This window comes from Oncorhynchus masou, unplaced genomic scaffold (genome assembly GCF_036934945.1).
Source record: "Oncorhynchus masou masou isolate Uvic2021 unplaced genomic scaffold, UVic_Omas_1.1 unplaced_scaffold_1757, whole genome shotgun sequence".
In the NCBI taxonomy this organism is placed as follows: domain Eukaryota; kingdom Metazoa; phylum Chordata; class Actinopteri; order Salmoniformes; family Salmonidae; genus Oncorhynchus; species Oncorhynchus masou.
In genome coordinates, this window is record NW_027007736.1 from 45,001 (window position 1) to 65,867 (window position 20,867).

General features: G+C 46.7%; 1 protein-coding gene across 2 annotated transcripts in view; it reads left to right on the top strand.

Annotated features, from left to right (window-relative positions):
- The window catches only part of LOC135532177 (multidrug and toxin extrusion protein 1-like), a 64,881-nt gene that overhangs the window by 13,498 nt on the left and 30,516 nt on the right, over positions 1 to 20,867 (top strand). Inside the window, exons 6-10 of one of the 2 annotated variants that reach the window (XM_064959791.1) lie at positions 4,017 to 4,061; positions 6,853 to 6,950; positions 8,906 to 9,003; positions 9,106 to 9,187; positions 11,118 to 11,185. In XM_064959791.1, the coding sequence (XP_064815863.1) occupies positions 4,017 to 4,061; positions 6,853 to 6,950; positions 8,906 to 9,003; positions 9,106 to 9,187; positions 11,118 to 11,185 (391 nt within the window). Of the gene's footprint in view, positions 1 to 4,016; positions 4,062 to 6,852; positions 6,951 to 8,905; positions 9,004 to 9,105; positions 9,220 to 11,117; positions 11,186 to 20,867 lie in introns of both variants that reach the window. The other variant, XM_064959790.1, reaches the window with a different exon arrangement.

Sequence of the window (20,867 nt, forward strand, 5' to 3'; positions counted from 1 at the left end):
GGGGACAGAGGATAGAGATAGAGCCTGTGTGGGGACAGAGGATAGAGATAGAGCCTGGGTGGGGACAGAGGATAGAGATAGAGCCTGTGTGGGGACAGAGGATAGAGATAGAGCCTGGGTGGGGACAGAGGATAGAGATAGAGCCTGTGTGGGGACAGAGGATAGAGATAGAGCCTGGGCGGGGACAGAGGACAGACTTGATAGAGCCTTAGTGGGGACAGAGGATAGCGATAGAGCCTGGGTGGGGACAGAGGACATTATAGATATAAGTGGGGACAGAGGACAGTCTAGATATAAGTGGGGACAGAGGACAGTCTACATATATGTGGGGTCAGAGGACAGTCTAGATATATGTGGGGACAGAGGACAGTCTAGATATACGTGGGGACAGAGGACAGTCTAGATATAAGTGGGGACAGAGGACAGTCTAGATATAAGTGGGGACAGAGGACAGTCTAGATATAAGTGGGGACAGAGGACAGTCTAGATATACGTGGGGACAGAGGACAGTCTAGATATAAGTGGGGACAGAGGACAGTATAGATATACGTGGGGACAGAGGACAGTCTAGATATAAGTGGGGACAGAGGACAGTCTACAGTGCCTTGCAAAAGTATTCATCCCCCTTGGCGTTCTTTATATTTTGTTGCATTACCCTGTAAATTAAATTGACTTTTATTTGGATGTAATGTAATGGACACAAAATAGTTTAAACTGGTGAAGTGAAATGGGAAAAATAATCTGTTTAAAAAAAATAAAACAATAAAAGTAAAAGTGGTGCATATGTTTTCACCCCTTTACTATGAAGCCCCTAGATAAGATCTGGTGCAACCAATTACCCTCAGACGTCACATTATTTAACTAATAATGTCCACCTGTGTGCAATCTAAGTGTCACATGATCTGTCACATGATCTCAGTATATTTTCACCTGTTCTGAAAGGCCCCAGAGTCTGCAACACCACTAAGCAAGGGGCACCATGAAGACCAAGGAGCTCTACAAACAGGTCTGGTGCAACCAATTACCTTCAGAAGTCACATTATTAGTTAGATTGCACACAGATGGACTTTATTTAAGTGTCACATGATCTCAGTGTATATATATACACCTGTTCTGAAAGGCCCCACCACTCAGCAAGCGGCACCATGAAGAACAAGGAGCTCTCCAAACAGGTCAGGGACAAAGTTGTGGAGAAGTACAGATCAGGGTTGGGTTATAAAAAATATCAGAATCTTTGAACATCCCACAAGCACCATTAAGTCCATTATTAAAAAATGGAAAGAATATGGCAGCACAACAAACCTGCCAAGAGAGGGCCGCCCACCAAAGGGACCAGGCAAGGAGGGCATTAATCAGAGGCAACAAAGAGACCAAAGATAACCCTGAAGGAGCTGCAAAGCTCCACAGTGGAGATTGGAGTATCTGTCCATAGGACCACTTTAAGCCGTACACTCCACAGAGCTGGGCTTTACAGAAGAGTGGCCAGAAAAAAGCCACTGCTTAAAGAAAAAAATAAGCAAACACGTTTGGTGTTCTCCAAAAAGCAGGTGGGAGACTCCCCAAACATATGGAACAAGGTTCTCTGGTCAGATGAGACTAAACGCAAGTTTTTTGTCCATCAAGGAAAAAGGCATTTCATTTAAATGTCATGGAATGCCCTAGTCAAAGCCCAGACCTCAATCCAGTTGAGAATCTGTGGTATGATTTAAAGATTGCTGAACACCAGTGGAACCCATTCAACTTGAAGGAGCTGGAGCAGTTTTGCCTTGAAGAATGGGCAAAACTCCCAGTGGTTAGATGTGTCAAGCTTATAGAGACATACCCCAAGAGACTTGAAGCTGTAATTGCTGCTAAAGGTGTCTCTACAAAGTATTGACTTTGGGGGGGTGAATAGTTATGCACACTCAAGTTCTGTTTTTTGTCTTATTTCTTATTTGTTTCACAATTAAAAACAAATGCATATTCAAAGTGCTAGGCATGTTGTGTAAATCAAATGATACAAAACACCCCCAAATCTATATATATATCTAGAATAATCTATTTTAATTCCAGGTTGTAAGTCAACAAAATAGGAAAAATGCCAAGTGGGAGGGGGGGGGGTATGAATACTTTGGCAAGCCACTCTAGACAGATCTGGGATGGGGACAGAGGACAGTCTAGACAGATCTGGGGTGGGGACAGAGGACAGTCTAGACAGATCTGGGGTGGGGACAGAGGACAGAGGACAGTCTAAACAGATCTGGGATGGGGACAGAGGACAGAGGACAGTCTAGACAGATCTGGGATGGGGACAGAGGACAGAGGACAGTCTAGACAGATCTGGGATGGGGACAGAGGACAGTCTAGACAGATCTGGGGTGGGGACAGAGGACAGAGGACAGTCTAGACAGATCTGGGATGGGGACAGAGGACAGAGGACAGTCTAGACAGATCTGGGATGGGGACAGAGGACAGAGGACAGTCTAGACAGATCTGGGATGGGGACAGAGGACAGTCTAGACAGATCTGGGGTGGGGACAGAGGACAGAGGACAGTCTAGACAGATCTGGGGTGGGGACAGAGGACAGAGGACAGTCTAAACAGATCTGGGATGGGGACAGAGGACAGAGGACAGTCTAGACAGATCTGGGATGGGGACAGAGGACAGAGGACAGTCTAGACAGATCTGGGATGGGGACAGAGGACAGTCTAGACAGATCTGGGGTGGGGACAGAGGACAGTCTAGACAGATCTGGGATGGGGACAGAGGACAGTCTAGACAGATCTGGGGTGGGGACAGAGGAAAGAGGACAGTCTAGACAGATCTGGGATGGGGACAGAGGACAGTCTAGACAGATCTGGGGTGGGGACAGCGGACAGAGGACAGTCTAGACAGATCTGGGATGGGGACAGAGGACAGTCTAGACAGATCTGGGGTGGGGACAGAGGACAGTCGAGACAGATCTGGGATGGGGACAGAGGACAGTCTAGATAGAGCTGGGATGGGGACAGAGGATAGTCTAGATAGAGCTGGGGTGGGGACAGAGGACAGTCTAGATAGAGCTGGGGTGGGGACAGAGGACAGTTTAGATATAAGTGGGGACAGAGGACAGTCTAGATAGAGCTGGGGTGGGGACAGAGGACAGTCTAGATATAAGTGGGGACAGAGGACAGTCTAGATAGAGCTGGGGTGGGGACAGAGGACAGTCTAGATATAGCTGGGGTGGGGACGGAGGACAGTTTAGACAGAGCCTTGGTGTGGAAAGAGGCCTGAAATAGACCCTGGGTTGGGCTAAAGGACAATATAGAAAGAATACCAAAATAGAGCCTGGGTGGGGACAGAGGACTGAGCTAGAGCCCGGGTGGGGACAGAGGACTGAGCTAGAGCCTGGGTGGGGACAGAGGACTGAGATAGAGCCTGGGTTAGGACAGAGACCAGTATAGACAGAGCCTGGGTGGGAAAAGAGAACTGAGATAGAGCCTGGGTGGGAACAGATAAGAGCGTCTGCTAAATGACTTAAATGTAATGTAATGTAACAGAGGACTGAGATAGAGCCTGGGTGGGGACAGAGGACTGAGATAGAGCCTGGGTGGGGACAGAGGACTGAGATAGAGCTTGGGTGGGGACAGAGGACTGTGGTTTAGACTGGGTGTTCCGTCTGGGGTCTGAGTGTTCCGTCTGGGGTCTGAGTGTTCCGTCTGGGGTCTGAGTGTTCCCTCTGGGCTCTGAGTGATCCATCTGGGGTCTGAGTGTTCCATCTGGTCTCTGAGTGCTCCGTCTGGGGTCTGAGTGTTCCGTCTGGGGTCTGAGTGTTCCTTCTGGGGTCTGACTGATCCGTCTGGGGTCTGAGTGTTCCGTCTGGGGTCTGAGTGTTCCTTCTGGGGTCTGACTGATCCGTCTGGGGTCTGAGTGTTCCGTCTGGAGTCTGAGTGTTCGGTCTGGGGCCTGAGTGTTCCGTCTGGGGTCTGACTGCTTTGTCTGGGTAATTCTAAACGACTGACATCATTACTCTTCCACCCCTCTCCTCCTTTCACAGGCTATGTTCCTGCACCAGTTGCAAACAACTTACCTACAGAACCAGGTATTGTGTATTGTGTGTGTGTGTGTGTGTGTGTTGTGTGTGCTACTGTGTGTGATTTTTTGCATTATTTGTAATTTATTAATCCATAATGTTTCTGCTACCGAAAAGAGCTTGACCGAAAGAGTTTCTGGATATCCGAACAGCAATTACTCACCTCGTACTAGACAAAGATGTTTTCTTTAATGAATTGGAAGCAAAGGATCTACTTCAGACACCATACAAGGCCCAAATCCCTGTCATTCTCATGAAGGAGAGACAGATTTATCGGGATCCAACGGCGAGTGGGTAATCTGCCTCTACCATCAGTCTTATTACCCAACGTACCATCGTTGGATAACAAAATGGACGAACTGCGGTCACGAATATCCTACCGACGGGACGTTAAATATCTTCTGTTTCACTGAGTCGTTCGCTAAACGACCACATGGATAACAAACTGCCGGCGGGGTTTTCGCTGCATTTGCAAGATAGAACTGCTGCCTCTGGTAAGACAAGGGCTGGCGGTCTGTGTATATTTGTAAACAACAGCTGGTACTCTATCATGAGGTAGAGTATCTCATGATAAGTTGTAGACCACACTAAGACCACACTCAATGAGCTGTATTCCGCCATAAGCAAACAGGAAAACGCTCATCCAGAGGCGGTGCTCCTAGTGGTCAGAGACTTTAATGCAGGAGAGCTTAAATCTATTTGACCTCTTTTCTACCAGCATGTTAAATGTGCAACCAGAGGGAAAAAAAACTCTAGACCACTTTTACACCACACACAGAGAATTACAGTAATTATATATTCCTGAATCTTGCTTACAAACAAAAACTAAAGCAGGAAGCACCAGAAGTGTTCAGATGACGCAAATGCTAAAATACAGAACTGTTTTGCTAGCACAGACTGGAATATGTTCCGGGATTCTTCCAATGGTATTGAGGAGTATACCACAACAGTCACTGGCTTCATCAATAAGTGCATAGATGACATTGCTCCCAAAAGTGACGTACATACAACAACCAGAAGTCATGAATTACAGGCAACATCTGCACTGTGCAAAGGGGTAGAGCTTTCAAGGAGCGGGATGCTTAAAAGAAATCCTGCTACGCCCTCCGACGAACCATTAAACAGGCAAAGTGTCAATACAGGACTAAGACTGAATCGTACTACACCGGCTCCATGTCTTATGTGGCAGGACTTGCAAACTATTACAGACTACAAAGGGAAGCACAGCCGCGAGCTGCCCAGTTACAACAGCCTACAAGATGAGCTAAATTACTTCTATGCTCGCTTCGAGGTAAGCAACACTGAAGCATGCATGGGAGCATCAGCTGTTCCGGGCGACTGTGTGATCAGTCTCTCTGTAGCCAATGTCAGTAAGACTAATTTTTTTATTTTTTTATTTTAACTTTATTTAACCAGGCAAGTCAGTTAAGAACACATTCTTATTTTCAATGACGGCCTGGGAACAGTGGGTTAACTGCCTGTTCAGGGGCAGAATGACAGATTTGTACCTTGTCAGCTCAGGGGTTTGAACTTGCAACCTTCCGGTTACTAGTCCAACGCTCTAACCACTAGGCCAGCCTGCCGCCAGGTCAAAATTCACAAGGCCGCTGGGCCAGACGGATTACCAGGACGTGTAGTCCAAACATGCGCTGACCAGTTGGCAAGTGTCTTCATTGACATTTTCAACCTGTCCCTGAATGAGTCTGTAATACCAACATATTTCAAGCAGACCACCATAGTCTCTGTGCCCAAGAACACTAATTGTAACCGGCCTAAATGACTAGCGACCCGTAGCACTCACGTCTGTAGCCATGAACTGCTTTGAAAGGCCGGTCATGGCTCACATCAAAACCATTATCCCAGAAACATCAAGACCCACTCCAATTTGAATACCGCCCCAACAGATCCACATATTATGCAATCTCTGTGACACTCAACACTGCCGTTTCCAACTTGGACAAAAGGAAACCTATGTGAGAATGCTATTCATTGACTACAGCTCAGCATTCAACACCATACTAGACAGAGCCATGCTCATCACTAAGCACCAAACTCATCACTAAGCTTAGGACCCTGGGACTAAGCACTTCCCTCTGCAACTGGATCCTGGACTACCCGACTGGCCGCCCCCAGGTGGTAAGGTTAGGTAACGACACATCTGCTACGCTGATCCTCAACACAGGGGCCTGCTCAGTCCCCTCCTGCAGTGGAGTAGGTTGAGAGCTTCAAGTTCCCTGGTGTCCACATCACCAACAAACTATCATGGTCCAAACACACCAATACAGTCATGAAGAGGGAACAACAAAGCCTCTTCCCCCTCAGGTGACTGATCAGATTTGGGATGGGGTTCTACAGCTGCACCACCAGTATGGAAACTGCTCGGTCTCCGACCGCAAGGCACTAAACAGGTTAATGCATACGGCCCAGTACATCACTGGGGACAAGCTTCCTGCCATCCAGGACGTCTATACCAGTGTCAGAGGATGGCCCTAAAAATGGTCAAAGACTCCAGCCACCCCAGTCATAGACTGTTCTCTCTGCTACCGCATGGCAAGCAGTACCGGAGTGCCAAGTCTAGGACAAAAAGGCTTCTTAACAGCTTCTACCTCCAAACCATAAGACTCCTGAACAGCTACTCAAATGGCTACCCGGACTATTTGCATTGTCCCACCTTATTTTTCTTTAAACTGCATTGTTGGTTAAAGGGCTTGTAAGTTAGCATTTCACTGTAAGGTCTACAGCTGTTGTATTCAGCGCATGTGACAAATACAAATGGATTTGATTTGACTGTGTCTCCCAGGGGATCATCCTACCTCAGATGTACACAGCAGCAGCAGCTAACCTCATTAACCTGGCTGTGAACTACATCCTGCTCTTCAGCCTGGAGATGGGAGTCATGTACTGCCCTAGCTTCCTCTCTTCGCTCCTATCCTCTCCTGCTCCTATCCTCTTCTTCCTCTCCTACTCCTATCCTCTCCTGCTCCTATCCTCTCCTGCTCCTATCCTCTTCTTCCTCTCCTACTCCTATCCTCTCCTGCTCCTATCCTCTACTGCTCCTATCCTCTCCTTCCTCTCCTGCTCCTATCCTCTTCTGCTCCTATCCTCTTCTGCTCCTATCCTCTCCTGCTCCTATCATCTCCTTCCCCTCCTGCTCCTATCCTGTTCTTCCTCTCCTGCTCCTATCCTCTCCTGCTACTATCATCTCCTACCCCTCCTGCTCCTATCCTCCTCTCCTGCTCCTATCCTCTCCTGCTCCTATCCTCTTCTTCCTCTTCCTCTCCTCTCCTGCTCTATCCTCTCATGCTACTATCCTCTTCTTCCTCTACTGCTCCTATCCTCTCCTCTCCTGCTCCTATCCTCTGCCTTCCTCTTCTTCCTCTACTGCCTATCCTCTTCTTCCTCTCCTGCTCCTATCCTCTCTTCCTCTCCTGCTGCTCCTATCTTCCTCTCCTGCTCCTATCCTCTTCTTCCTCTCCTGCTCCTATCCTCTTCTTCCTCCTGCTCCTATCCTCTTCTTCCTCTCCTGCTCCTATCCTCTTCTTCCTCTCCTGCTCCTATCCTCTTCTTCCTCTCCTGTTCTATCCTCTCCTGCTCCTATCCTCTTCCCTCTCCTGCTCCTATCCTCTTCTTCCTCTCCTCCTATCTCTTCTTCCTCTCCTGTTCCTATCCTCTCCTGCTCCTATCTCTGCTTCCTCTCCTGCTCCTATCCTCTTCTTCCTCTCCTGCTCCTATCCTCTCCTTCCTCTCCTGTTCCTATCCTCTTCTTCCTCTCCTGCTCCTATCCTCTTCTTCCTCTCCTGTTCTATCCTCTCCTGCTCCTATCCTCTTCTTCCTCTCCTGCTCCTATCCTCTTCTTCCTTCCTGTTCCTACCTCTTCTTCCTCTCCTGCTCCTATCCTCTTCTTCCTCTCCTGCTCCTATCCTCTTCTTCCTCCTGTTCCTATCCTCTCTGCCTTCCTCTCCTCTCTCCTATCCTCTCCTCTTCTTCCTCTCCTACTCCTATCCTCTCCCTCTCCTGCTCTATCCTCTTCTTCCTCTCCTGCTCCTATCCTCTCCTGCTCCTATCCTCTCCTTCCTCTCCTGCTCCTATCCTCTCCTGCTCCTATCCTCTTCTTCCTCTCCTGCTCCTATCCCTCTCCTGCTCCTATCCTCTCCTGTTCCTATCCTCTCCTGCTCCTATCCTCTTCTTCCTCTCCTGCTCCTATCCTCTTCTTCCTCTCCTGTTCCTATCCTCTCCTGCTCCTATCTCTTCTTCTCTCCTGCCCTATCCTCTCCTTTCCCCTCTCTGCTCCTATCCTCTTCTTCCTCTCCTGTTCCTATCCTCTCCTGCTCCTATCCTCTGCTTCCTCTCCTGCTCCTATCCTCTCCTGTTCTTCTTCTTCCTCTCCTGCTCCTATCCTCTTCTTCCTCTCCTGCTCCTATCCTCTTCTTCCTCTCCTGTTCCTATCCTCTTCTTCTCTCTCCTGTTCCTATCCTCTCCTGTTCCTATCCCCTCTCTTCCTCTCCTGCTCCTATCCTCTTCCTTCCTCTCCTATCCTCTTCTTCCTCTCCTGTTCCTATCCTCTCCTGCTCCTATCCTCTTCTTCCTCTCCTGCTCCTATCCTATTCTTCCTCTATCCTGCTCCTATCCTCTTCTTCCTCTCCTGCTCCTATCCCCTCTTCCTCTCCTGCTCCTATCCTCTTCTTCCTCTCCTGTTCCTATCCTCTCCTGCTCCTAGCCTCTTCTTCCTCTCCTGCTCCTATCCTCCCATTCCTCCTCTCAATTACTGTAAATGTGTTGTTGTGTGTCATAATTTCTGAGTGTGTCTGTGTGTGTGTTTATTGATACTGTGCCTGTGTTTTGGTGTTGTGTAGAGGCTCTGCTATAGCGAACAGCCTGTCTCAGATCACCATCAGTCTGCTCCTCTACTTATATATCTGTTGGAGAGGCCTCCACAAGAACACCTGGGCAGGTCAGACACATACTCTCTGTCCCTCCCCCTGCTGGCCAAATGTGGTTATGGATGTCTATAGATACGTATTTAGCGATGACTGACGTGTGGGTGCTCCTCCAGGCTGGTCCAGTGAGGCCCTCCAGGAGTGGGGTTCCTACATGCAACTGGCCATCCCCAGTACCCTGATGGTCTGCTTCGAGTGGTGGGTCTGGGAGATAGGAGGCTTCCTCGCTGGTCAGTCTGTGTGTGTGTGTGTGTGTGTGTGTGTGTGTGTGTGTGTGTGTGTGTGTGTGTGTGTGTGTGTGTGTGTGTGTGTGTGTGTGTGTGTGTGTGTGTGTGTGTGTGTGTGTGTGTACCTAATAGGAATTCAAAACCATTCGATCTATTTTTGATGCATTCATTCAGAGTTATTTCCACGTGGTTACAGGGTTAATTCTCCATGGTTACAGGGTTAATTCTCCATGGTTACAGGGTTACTTCTCCATTGTTACAGGGTTACTTCTCCATGGTTACAGGGTTAATTCTCCATGGTTACAGGGTTAATTCGACGTGGTTACAGGGTTAATTCTCCATGGTTACAGGGTTAATTCTCCATGCTTACAGGGTTAATTCCGTGTGGTTACAGGGTTAATTCGATATGGTTACAGGGGTAATTCTCCATGGTTACAGGGTTAATTCCATGTGGTTACAGGGTTACTTCTCCATGGTTACAGGGTTAATTCTCTAATGGTTACAGGGTTAATTCTGTGTGGTTACAGGGTTAATTCCATGTGGTTACAGGGTTAATTCTCCATGGTTACAGGGTTAATTCTGTGTGGTTACAGGGTTAATTCTGTGTGGTTACAGGGTTAATTCTGTGTGGTTACAGGGTTAATTCTCCATGGTTACAGGGTTAATTCTGTGTGGTTACAGGGTTAATTCTGTGTGGTTACAGGGTTAATTCTCTATGGTTACAGGGTTAATTCTCCATGGTTACAGGGTTAATTCTGTGTGGTTACAGGGTTAATTCTGTGTGGTTACAGGGTTAATTCTGTGTGGTTACAGGGTTAATTCTGTGTGGTTACAGGGTTAATTCTGTGTGGTTACAGGGTTAATTCTCCATGGTTACAGGGTTAATTCTCCATGGTTACAGGGTTAATTCTGTGTGGTTACAGGGTTAATTCTCCATGGTTACAGGGTTAATTCTGTGTGGTTACAGGGTTAATTCTGTGTGGTTACAGGGTTAATTCTCCATGGTTACAGGGTTAATTCTGTGTGGTTACAGGGTTAATTCTGTGTGGTTACAGGGTTAATTCTCCATGGTTACAGGGTTAATTCTGTGTGGTTACAGGGTTAATTCTGTGTGGTTACAGGGTTAATTCTCCATGGTTACAGGGTTAATTCTGTGTGGTTACAGGGTTAATTCTGTGTGGTTACAGGGTTAATTCTCCATGGTTACAGGGTTAATTCTGTGTGGTTACAGGGTTAATTCTCTAATGGTTACAGGGTTAATTCTCCATGGTTACAGGGTTAATTCTCTAATGGTTACAGGGTTAATTCTGTGTGGTTACAGGGTTAATTCTCTAATGGTTACAGGGTTAATTCTCCATGGTTACAGGGTTAATTCTGTGTGGTTACAGGGTTAATTCTGTGTGGTTACAGGGTTAATTCCATGTGGTTACAGGGTTAATTATGTGGGTTACAGGGTTAATTCTCCAGGGTTACAGGGTTAATTCTGTGTGTTTACAAGGTTAAAACAGAAACAACTCAAAGGTTAACAGCTTAGGCATTCATTCTGAGTGGTTAAGGTTAGGGCTATGGTTTGGGGAAGATTTTAAAAATACGCGCTATTACCATCAGGTCTATTTCTAGTCATCAGGCTGCTCTCTCCCCACACCATAGAATCTAAAAAGGTTCTTCGGCCGTCCCCATGGGAGAACCCTTTGAAGAACCCCTTTTGGTTCCAGGTAGAATCCTTTTGAGTTCCATGTTGAACCCTTTCCACAAAGGATCTAAAAGGGTTCTACCTGGAAGCACAAAGGGTAATCCTATAGGGACAGCCGAATAACCCTTGTTTTCTAGGAGTGCGCATCACTCTCTCTAGCTCACGAGCTGTCTCTATCTCTCTCTCTCTCGTTTCTTTATCTCTCTAGGTATGCTAGGAGAGGTGGATCTAGCAGCACAGCATGTGCTGTTGGAGATAGGAGCCATTACCTACATGGTGAGAAACACACCTACCAAGTTACCTCTTCCCAATAACTCTCCTCACCCCTTCCTCACTCTGCACTCTCACTCTACTCTTCAAGATCACCTTCTCCCCCATTCACCCACCTCCCACTGTCTTTCTGTCTCAGTGTGAATCACTATTCACCCACCTCCCACTGTCTTTCTGTCTCAGTGTGAATCACTATTCACCCACCTCCCACTGTCTTTCTGTCTCAGTGTGAATCACTATTCACCCACCTACCACTGTCTTTCTGTCTCAGTGTGAATCACTATTCACCCACCTCCCACTGTCTTTCTGTCTCAGTGTGAATCACTATTCACCCACCTCCCACTGTCTTTCTGTCTCAGTGTGAATCACTATTCACCCACCTCCCACTGTCTTTCTGTCTCAGTGTGAATCACTATTCACCCACCTCCCACTGTCTTTCTGTCTCAGTGTGAATCACTATTCACCCACCTCCCAATGTCTTTCAGTATGATACACCATATATACAAAAGTATGTGTCTCAGACATCCCTTCAAATGAGTGGAATTTGTCTTTCTTCAGCCAAACCCTGCTGACAGGTGTATAAAATCGAGCACACAGCCATGCAATCTCCAAAGAGAAACATTGACAGTGGAATGGCCTTACTGAAGAGCTCAGTGACTTTCAACGTGGCACTGTCATAGGATGCCACCTTTCCAACGACTCAGTTTATCAAATTTCTGCCCTGCTAGAGCTGCCCGGTAAACTATAAGTGTTTTTATTGTGAAGTGGAAACGTCTAGGAGAAACAACGGCTCAGACACAAAGTGGTAGGCCACACAAACTCACAGAGCGGGGCAGCGTGTAAAAAATCATCCATCCTCGTAAACTCACTCAGTACCAAAACTGCCTTTGGAAGCAACATCAGCGCAATAATTGTTTGTCAGGAGTTTAATGAAATGGTTTCCATGGCTGAGCAGCCACACACAAGCATTAGATCACCATGCTCAATACCAAGCCTAAGATCACCATGCACAATGCCAAGCCTTAGATCACCATGCACAATACCAAGCATTAGATCACCATGCTCAATACCAAGCCTAAGATCACCATGCTCAATACCAAGCCTAAGATCACCATGCTCAATACCAAGCCTAAGATCACCATGCTCAATACCAAGCCTAAGATCACCATGCTCAATACCAAGCCTAAGATCACCATGCTCAATACCAAGCCTAAGATCACCATGCTCAATACCAAGCCTAAGATCACCATGCTCAATACCAAGTGTCAGCTGCAGTGGTGTGGACTCCATTGGTGGATGCCAGGACACCTGCCCGAATACATAGTGCCAATTGTAAAGTTTGGATGGAAGAGGAATAATGGTCTGGGGCTGTTTTTCCATGGTTCGGGCTCCTTAGTTCCACGTGAAGGGACATCTTAATGATGCAGTATACAATGACATGCTAGACGATTCTGTGCTTCCAAATTGCTCCAATGTGGCAACAGTTTGGGGAATACCCTTTCCTGTTTCAGGAACGCCCCATGCTCAATACAAAGCTAGTCCATACATACAGTAAGTGGTTGGTCACAGATCGGTGTTGAAGAACTTGACTGGCTTGCACAGAGCTCTGATGCCAGGAACCCCAATCATAGAACACCTTTGGGGACGAAATAATGGAACTCCGACTGTTTTTCATGAGCCAGGCCTAATCATCACTAATGCATCTTGATGACAATGAATTGAAACAAGTCCCTGCAGCAATGTTCCAACATCTAGTGGAAAGCCTTCCCAGAAGAGTGGTTGGGCTGTTATTGACTGCAGCAATGTTCCAACATCTAGTGGAAAGCCTTCCCACTAAGAGTGGAGGCTGTTATAGTAGCAATGTTCCAACATCTATTGGAAAGCCTTCCCAGAAGAGTGGAGGCTGTTTTAGCAGCATTGTTCCAACATCTAGTGGAAAGCCTTCCCAGAAGAGTGGAGGCTGTTTTAGCAGCAATGTTCCAACATCTATTGGAAAGCCTTCCTAGAAGAGTGGAGGCTGTTATAGCAGCAATGTTCCAACATCTAGTGAAAAGCCTTCCCAGAAGAGAGGAGGCTGTTATAGCAGCCATGTTCCTACATCTAGTGGAAAGCCTTCCCAGAAGAGTGGAGGCTGTTGTAGCAGCAATGTTCCAACATCTAGTGGAAAGCCTTCCCAGAAGAGAGGAGGCTGTTATAGCAGCAATGTTCCTACATTTAGTGGAAAGCCTTTCCAGAAGAGTGGAGGCTGTTATAGCAGAAAAGGGAGGGGACAATCTCTGTATCAATGCGATTCTGAAAAGGCAGGTTTGACGAACGAGTGTCCACATACTTTTGGTAATGTAGCATAATTTGGTAATGTAGCGTATTAGCGTAGTGTCTGTCTCAACGGGCGCGTTCAAGTAGATCAGTTTTGTCAAGTCGTTGACCATAGTTGGAAACTGCCATTCAAAGTATGTTGCATTATGAGATAAAAAGTGTTAGACTGCATGAATTTGACCTAAATGTGATCAAAGGACATTTTGACTACCAGTTTCTCCAGTTGCTCTTCACCAACCTCACCCTGCAGCCATCCCCAGTGGGGGCTCTATCATCAAACAACCCCCTGTGGGGGCTCTATCATCAAACAACCCCCTGTGGGGGCTCTATCGTCAAACAACCCCCTGTGGATGTTAGGGTGTTTTGTTTGACCCACTTGACCAAAGATGTGACCGAAACGATAGACAGCTTTGACTAAATGTATGTATACAGTGGACAAGTACAAATGAATGTGACATTTGATGCTCTCTCAAGCTAGGTTTCCATCTAATTGGCGACAGATTTTCACGTGAATAATTTAAAATGTGCATAAAAACATGTGCATTGTCTTACCAGAGATGTGTTTCCATCCAATTGACTTGATGCAAATAAAGGTATGTTAGTGATGATGTAGTGCACATAAAATAACTATTGTGGTTCAATTCACATATACATTAATGAGAAATAACCAGCGCACTTTCAACTCTAAAGATGGTTTTGTCACAAAGAAATGTCTATTATATAGCAAGTGTGAACACTTGCTCCAGCCAACAGCTGGCAGATACAGTAGATACTCCAGGAATACACCAGGCATAGTATACACTAGGCATAGTATACAACAGGGATAGTATACACCAGGGATACACCAGGGATAGTATACACCAGGGATACACCAGGGATAGTATACACCAGGGATAGTATACACCAGGGATAGTATACACCAGGGATAGTATACACCAGGGATACACCAGGGATAGTATACACCAGGGATAGTATACACCAGGGATACACCAGGGATACACCAGGGATAGTATACACCAGGGATAGTATACACCAGGGATAGTATACACCAGGGATAGTATACACCAGGGATAGTATACACCAGGGATAGTATACACCAGGGATAGTATACACCAGGGATACACCAGGGATACACCAGGGATAGTATACACCAGGGATAGTATACACCAGGGATAGTATACACCAGGGATAGTATACACCAGGGATACACCAGGGATACACCAGGGATACACCAGGGATAGTATACACCAGGGATAGTATACACCAGGGATACACCAGGGATACACCAGGGATAGTATACACCAGGGATAGTATACACCAGGGATAGTATACACCAGGGATAGTATACACCAGGGATAGTATACACCAGGGATACACCAGGGATACACCAGGGATAGTATACACCAGGGATAGTATACACCAGGGATACACCAGGGATAGTATACACCAGGGATAGTATACACCAGGGATAGTATACACCAGGGATAGTATACACCAGGGATAGTATACACCAGGGATACACCAGGGATAGTATACACCAGGGATAGTATACACCAGGGATAGTATACACCAGGGATACACCAGGGATACACCAGGGATAGTATACACCAGGGATAGTATACACCAGGGATACACCAGGGAATAGTATACACCAGGAATACACCAGGGATAGTTTACACCAGGAATAGTATACACCAGGGATAGTATACACCAGGGATAGTATACACCAGGGATACACCAGGGATAGTATACACCAGGGATAGTATACACCAGGGATACACCAGGGATAGTATACACCAGGGATACACCAGGGATAGTATACACCAGGGATAGTATACACCAGGGATAGTATACACCAGGAATACACCAGGGATAGTATACACCAGGAATACACCAGGGATACACCAGGCATAGTATACACCAGGGATAGTATACACCAGGGATACACCAGGGATAGTATACACCAGGGATACACCAGGGATAGTATACACCAGGGATAGTATACACCAGGGATACACCAGGGATAGTATACACCAGGGATAGTATACACCAGGGATACACCAGGGATACACCAGGGATACACCAGGGATACACCAGGGATAGTAAACACCAGGGATAGTATACACCAGGGATAGTATACACCAGGGATAGTATACACCAGGGATACACCAGGGATAGTATACACCAGGGATAGTATACACCAGGGATAGTATACACCAGGGATAGTATACACCAGGGATAGTATACACCAGGGAGAGTATACACCAGGGATAGTATACACCAGGGATAGTATACACCAGGGATAGTATACACCAGGGATACACCAGGGATAGTATACACCAGGGATAGTATACACCAGGGATAGTATACACCAGGGATACACCAGGGATACACCAGGGATAGTATACACCAGGGATAGTATACACCAGGGATAGTATACACCAGGGATAGTATACACCAGGGATAGTATACACCAGGGATACACCAGGGATAGTATACACCAGGGATAGTATACACCAGGGATAGTATACACCAGGGATAGTATACACCAGGAATAGTATACACCAGGGATAGTATACACCAGGGATAGTATACACCAGGGATAGTATACACCAGGGATACACCAGGGATACACCAGGGATACACCAGGGATAGTATACACCAGGGATAGTATACACCAGGGATAGTATACACCAGGGATAGTATACACCAGGGATAGTATACACCAGGGATAGTATACACCAGGGATAGTATACACCAGGGATAGTATACACCAGGGATAGTATACACCAGGGATAGTATACACCAGGGATAGTATACACCAGGGATAGTATACACCAGGGATAGTATACACCAGGGATAGTATACACCAGGGATAGTATACACCAGGGATAGTATACACCAGGGATACACCAGGATACACCAGGGATACACCAGGGATAGTATACACCAGGGATAGTATACACCAGGGATAGTATACACCAGGGATAGTATACACCAGGGATAGTATACACCAGGGATAGTATACACCAGGGATAGTATACACCAGGGATACACCAGGGATAGTATACACCAGGGATAGTATACACCAGGAATACACCAGGGATAGTATACACCAGGGATAGTATACACCAGGGATAGTATACACCAGGGATACACCAGGGATAGTATACACCAGGGATAGTATACACCAGGGATAGTATACACCAGGGATAGTATACACCAGGGATACACCAGGGATACACCAGGGATACACCAGGGATAGTATACACCAGGGATAGTATACACCAGGGATAGTATACACCAGGGATACACCAGGGATAGTATACACCAGGGATAGTATACACCAGGGATACACCAGGGATACACCAGGGATACACCAGGGATAGTATACACCAGGGATACACCAGGGATACACCAGGGATACACCAGGGATAGTATACACCAGGGATACACCAGGGATAGTAAACACCAGGGATAGTATACACCAGGGATACACCAGGGATACACCAGGGATACACCAGGGATAGTATACACCAGGGATACACCAGGGATACACCAGGGATACACCAGGGATACACCAGGGATAGTAAACACCAGGGATAGTATACACCAGGGATACACCAGGGATACACCAGGGATAGTATACACCAGGGATACACCACATGGATAGTAAACACCAGGGATAGTATACACCAGGGATACACCAGGGATAGTATACACCAGGGATACACCAGGGATAGTATACACCAGGGATACACCAGGGATAGTATACACCAGGGATACACCAGGGATAGTATACACCAGGGATACACCAGGGATACACCAGGGATACACCAGGGATAGTATACACCAGGGATACACCAGGGATACACCAGGGATAGTATACACCAGGGATAGTATACACCAGGGATACACCAGGGATAGTATACACCAGGGATAGTATACACCAGGGATACACCAGGGATAGTATACACCAGGGATAGTATACACCAGGGATAGTATACAACAGGGATACACCAGGGATAGTATACACCAGGGATAGTAAACACCAGGGATAGTATACACCAGGGATACACCAGGGATACACCAGGGATAGTATACACCAGGGATAGTATACACCAGGCATAGTATACACCAGGGATAGTATACACCAGGGATACACCAGGGATAGTATACACCAGGGATAGTATACACCAGGGATAGTATACACCAGGGATAGTATACACCAGGAATAGTATACACCAGGGGTAGTATACACCAGGGATACACCAGGAATACACCAGGGATAGTATACACCAGGGATACACCAGGGATACACCAGGGATAGTATACACCAGGGATACACCAGGGATACACCAGGCATAGTATACACCAGGAATACACCAGGGATACACCAGGCATAGTATACACTAGGCATAGTATACAACAGGGATAGTATACACCAGGGATAGTATACACCAGGGATACACCAGGGGTAGTATACACCAGGGATAGTATACACCAGGGATACACCAGGGATACACCAGGCATAGTATACACTAGGCATAGTATACAACAGGGATAGTATACACCAGGGATAGTATACACCAGGGATACACCAGGGGTAGTATACACCAGGGATAGTATACACCAGGGATACACCAGGGATACACCAGGCATAGTATACACTAGGCATAGTATACACCAGGGATAGTATACACCAGGGATAGTATACACCAGGGATACACCAGGGGTAGTATACACCAGGGATAGTATACACCAGGGATACACCAGGGATACACCAGGGATAGTATACACCAGGCATAGTATACAACAGGGATAGTATACACCAGGGATAGTATACACCAGGGATACACCAGGGATACACCAGGGATAGTATACACCAGGCATAGTATACAACAGGGATAGTATACACCAGGGATACACCAGGGATACACCAGGGATAGTATACACCAGGGATAGTATACACCAGGGATACACCAGGGATACACCAGGGATAGTATACACCAGGGATACACCAGGGATAGTATACACCATGGATACACCAGGGATAGTATACACCAGGGATACACCAGGGATAGTATACACCAGGGATACACCAGGGATAGTATACACCAGGGATACACCAGGGATAGTATACACCAGGGATAGTATACACCAGGGATACACCAGGGATACACCAGGGATAGTATACACCAGGGATACACCAGGGATAGTATACACCAGGGATACACCAGGGATAGTATACACCAGGGATAGTATACACCAGGGATAGTATACACCAGGGATAGTATACACCAGGGATACACCAGGGATACACCAGGGATACACCAGGGATAGTATACACCAGGGATACACCAGGGATACACCAGGGATACACCAGGGATAGTATACACCAGGGATACACCAGGGATACACCAGGGATAGTATACACCAGGGATACACCAGGGATACACCAGGGATAGTATACACCAGGGATACACCAGGGATAGTATACACCAGGGATACACCAGGGATACACCAGGGATAGTATACACCAGGGATACACCAGGGATACACCAGGCATAGTATACACTAGGCATAGTATACAACAGGGATAGTATACACCAGGGATAGTATACACCAGGGATACACCAGGGGTAGTATACACCAGGGATAGTATACACCAGGGATACACCAGGGATACACCAGGCATAGTATACACCAGGCATAGTATACACCAGGGATAGTATACACCAGGGATAGTATACACCAGGGATACACCAGGGGTAGTATACACCAGGGATAGTATACACCAGGGATACACCAGGGATACACCAGGGATAGTATACACCAGGCATAGTATACAACAGGGATAGTATACACCAGGGATAGTATACACCAGGGATACACCAGGGATACACCAGGGATAGTATACACTAGGCATAGTATACAACAGGGATAGTATACACCAGGATACACCAGGGATACACCAGGGATAGTATACACCAGGGATAGTATACACCAGGGATACACCAGTATACACCAGGGATAGTATACACCAGGGATACACCAGGGATAGTATACACCAGGGGGATAGTATACACCAGGGATACACCAGGGATAGTATACACCAGGGATACACCAGGGATAGTATACACCAGGAATACACCAGGGATAGTATACACCAGGGATAGTATACACCAGGGATACACCAGGGATACACCAGGGATAGTATACACCAGGGATAGTATACACCAGGGATAGTATACACCAGGGATACACCAGGGATAGTATACACCAGGGATAGTATACACCAGGGATAGTATACACCAGGGATAGTATACACCAGGGATACACCAGGGATACACCAGGGATAGTATACACCAGGGATAGTATACACCAGGGATACACCAGGGATACACCAGGGATACACCAGGGATAGTATACACCAGGGATACACCAGGGATACACCAGGGATAGTATACACCAGGGATACACCAGGGATACACCAGGGATAGTATACACCAGGGATACACCAGGGATAGTATACACCAGGGATACACCAGGGATACACCAGGGATAGTATACACCAGGGATACACCAGGGATAGTATACACCAGGGATATTATACACCAGGGATACACAAGGGATAGTATACACCAGGGATAGTATACACCAGGCATAGTATACACCAGGGATAGTATACAACAGGGATAGTATACAACAGGGATAGTGTACACCAGGGATAGTAAACACCAGGGATAGATGCTGATGGCACCGGGGATGAGATACACCAGGCATAGTATACACCAGGGATAGTATACACCAGGGATAGTATACACCAGGGATAGTATACACCAGGGATACACCAGGGATAGTATACACCAGGGATACACCAGGGATAGTATACACCAGGGATAGTATACACCAGGGATAGTATACACCAGGGATACACCAGGGATAGTATACACCAGGGATAGTATACACCAGGGATACACCAGGGATAGTATACACCAGGGATAGTATACACCAGGGATACACCAGGGATAGTATACACCAGGGATAGTATACACAAGGGATACACCAGGGATACACCAGGGATACACCAGGGATACACCAGGGATAGTAAACACCAGGGATAGTATACACCAGGGATAGTATACACCAGGGATAGTATACACCAGGAATACACCAGGGATAGTATACACCAGGGATAGTATACACCAGGGATAGTATACACCAGGGATAGTATACACCAGGGATAGTATACACCAGGGATAGTATACACCAGGGATAGTATACACCAGGGATAGTATACACCAGGGATAGTATACACCAGGGATACACCAGGGATAGTATACACCAGGGATAGTATACACCAGGGATA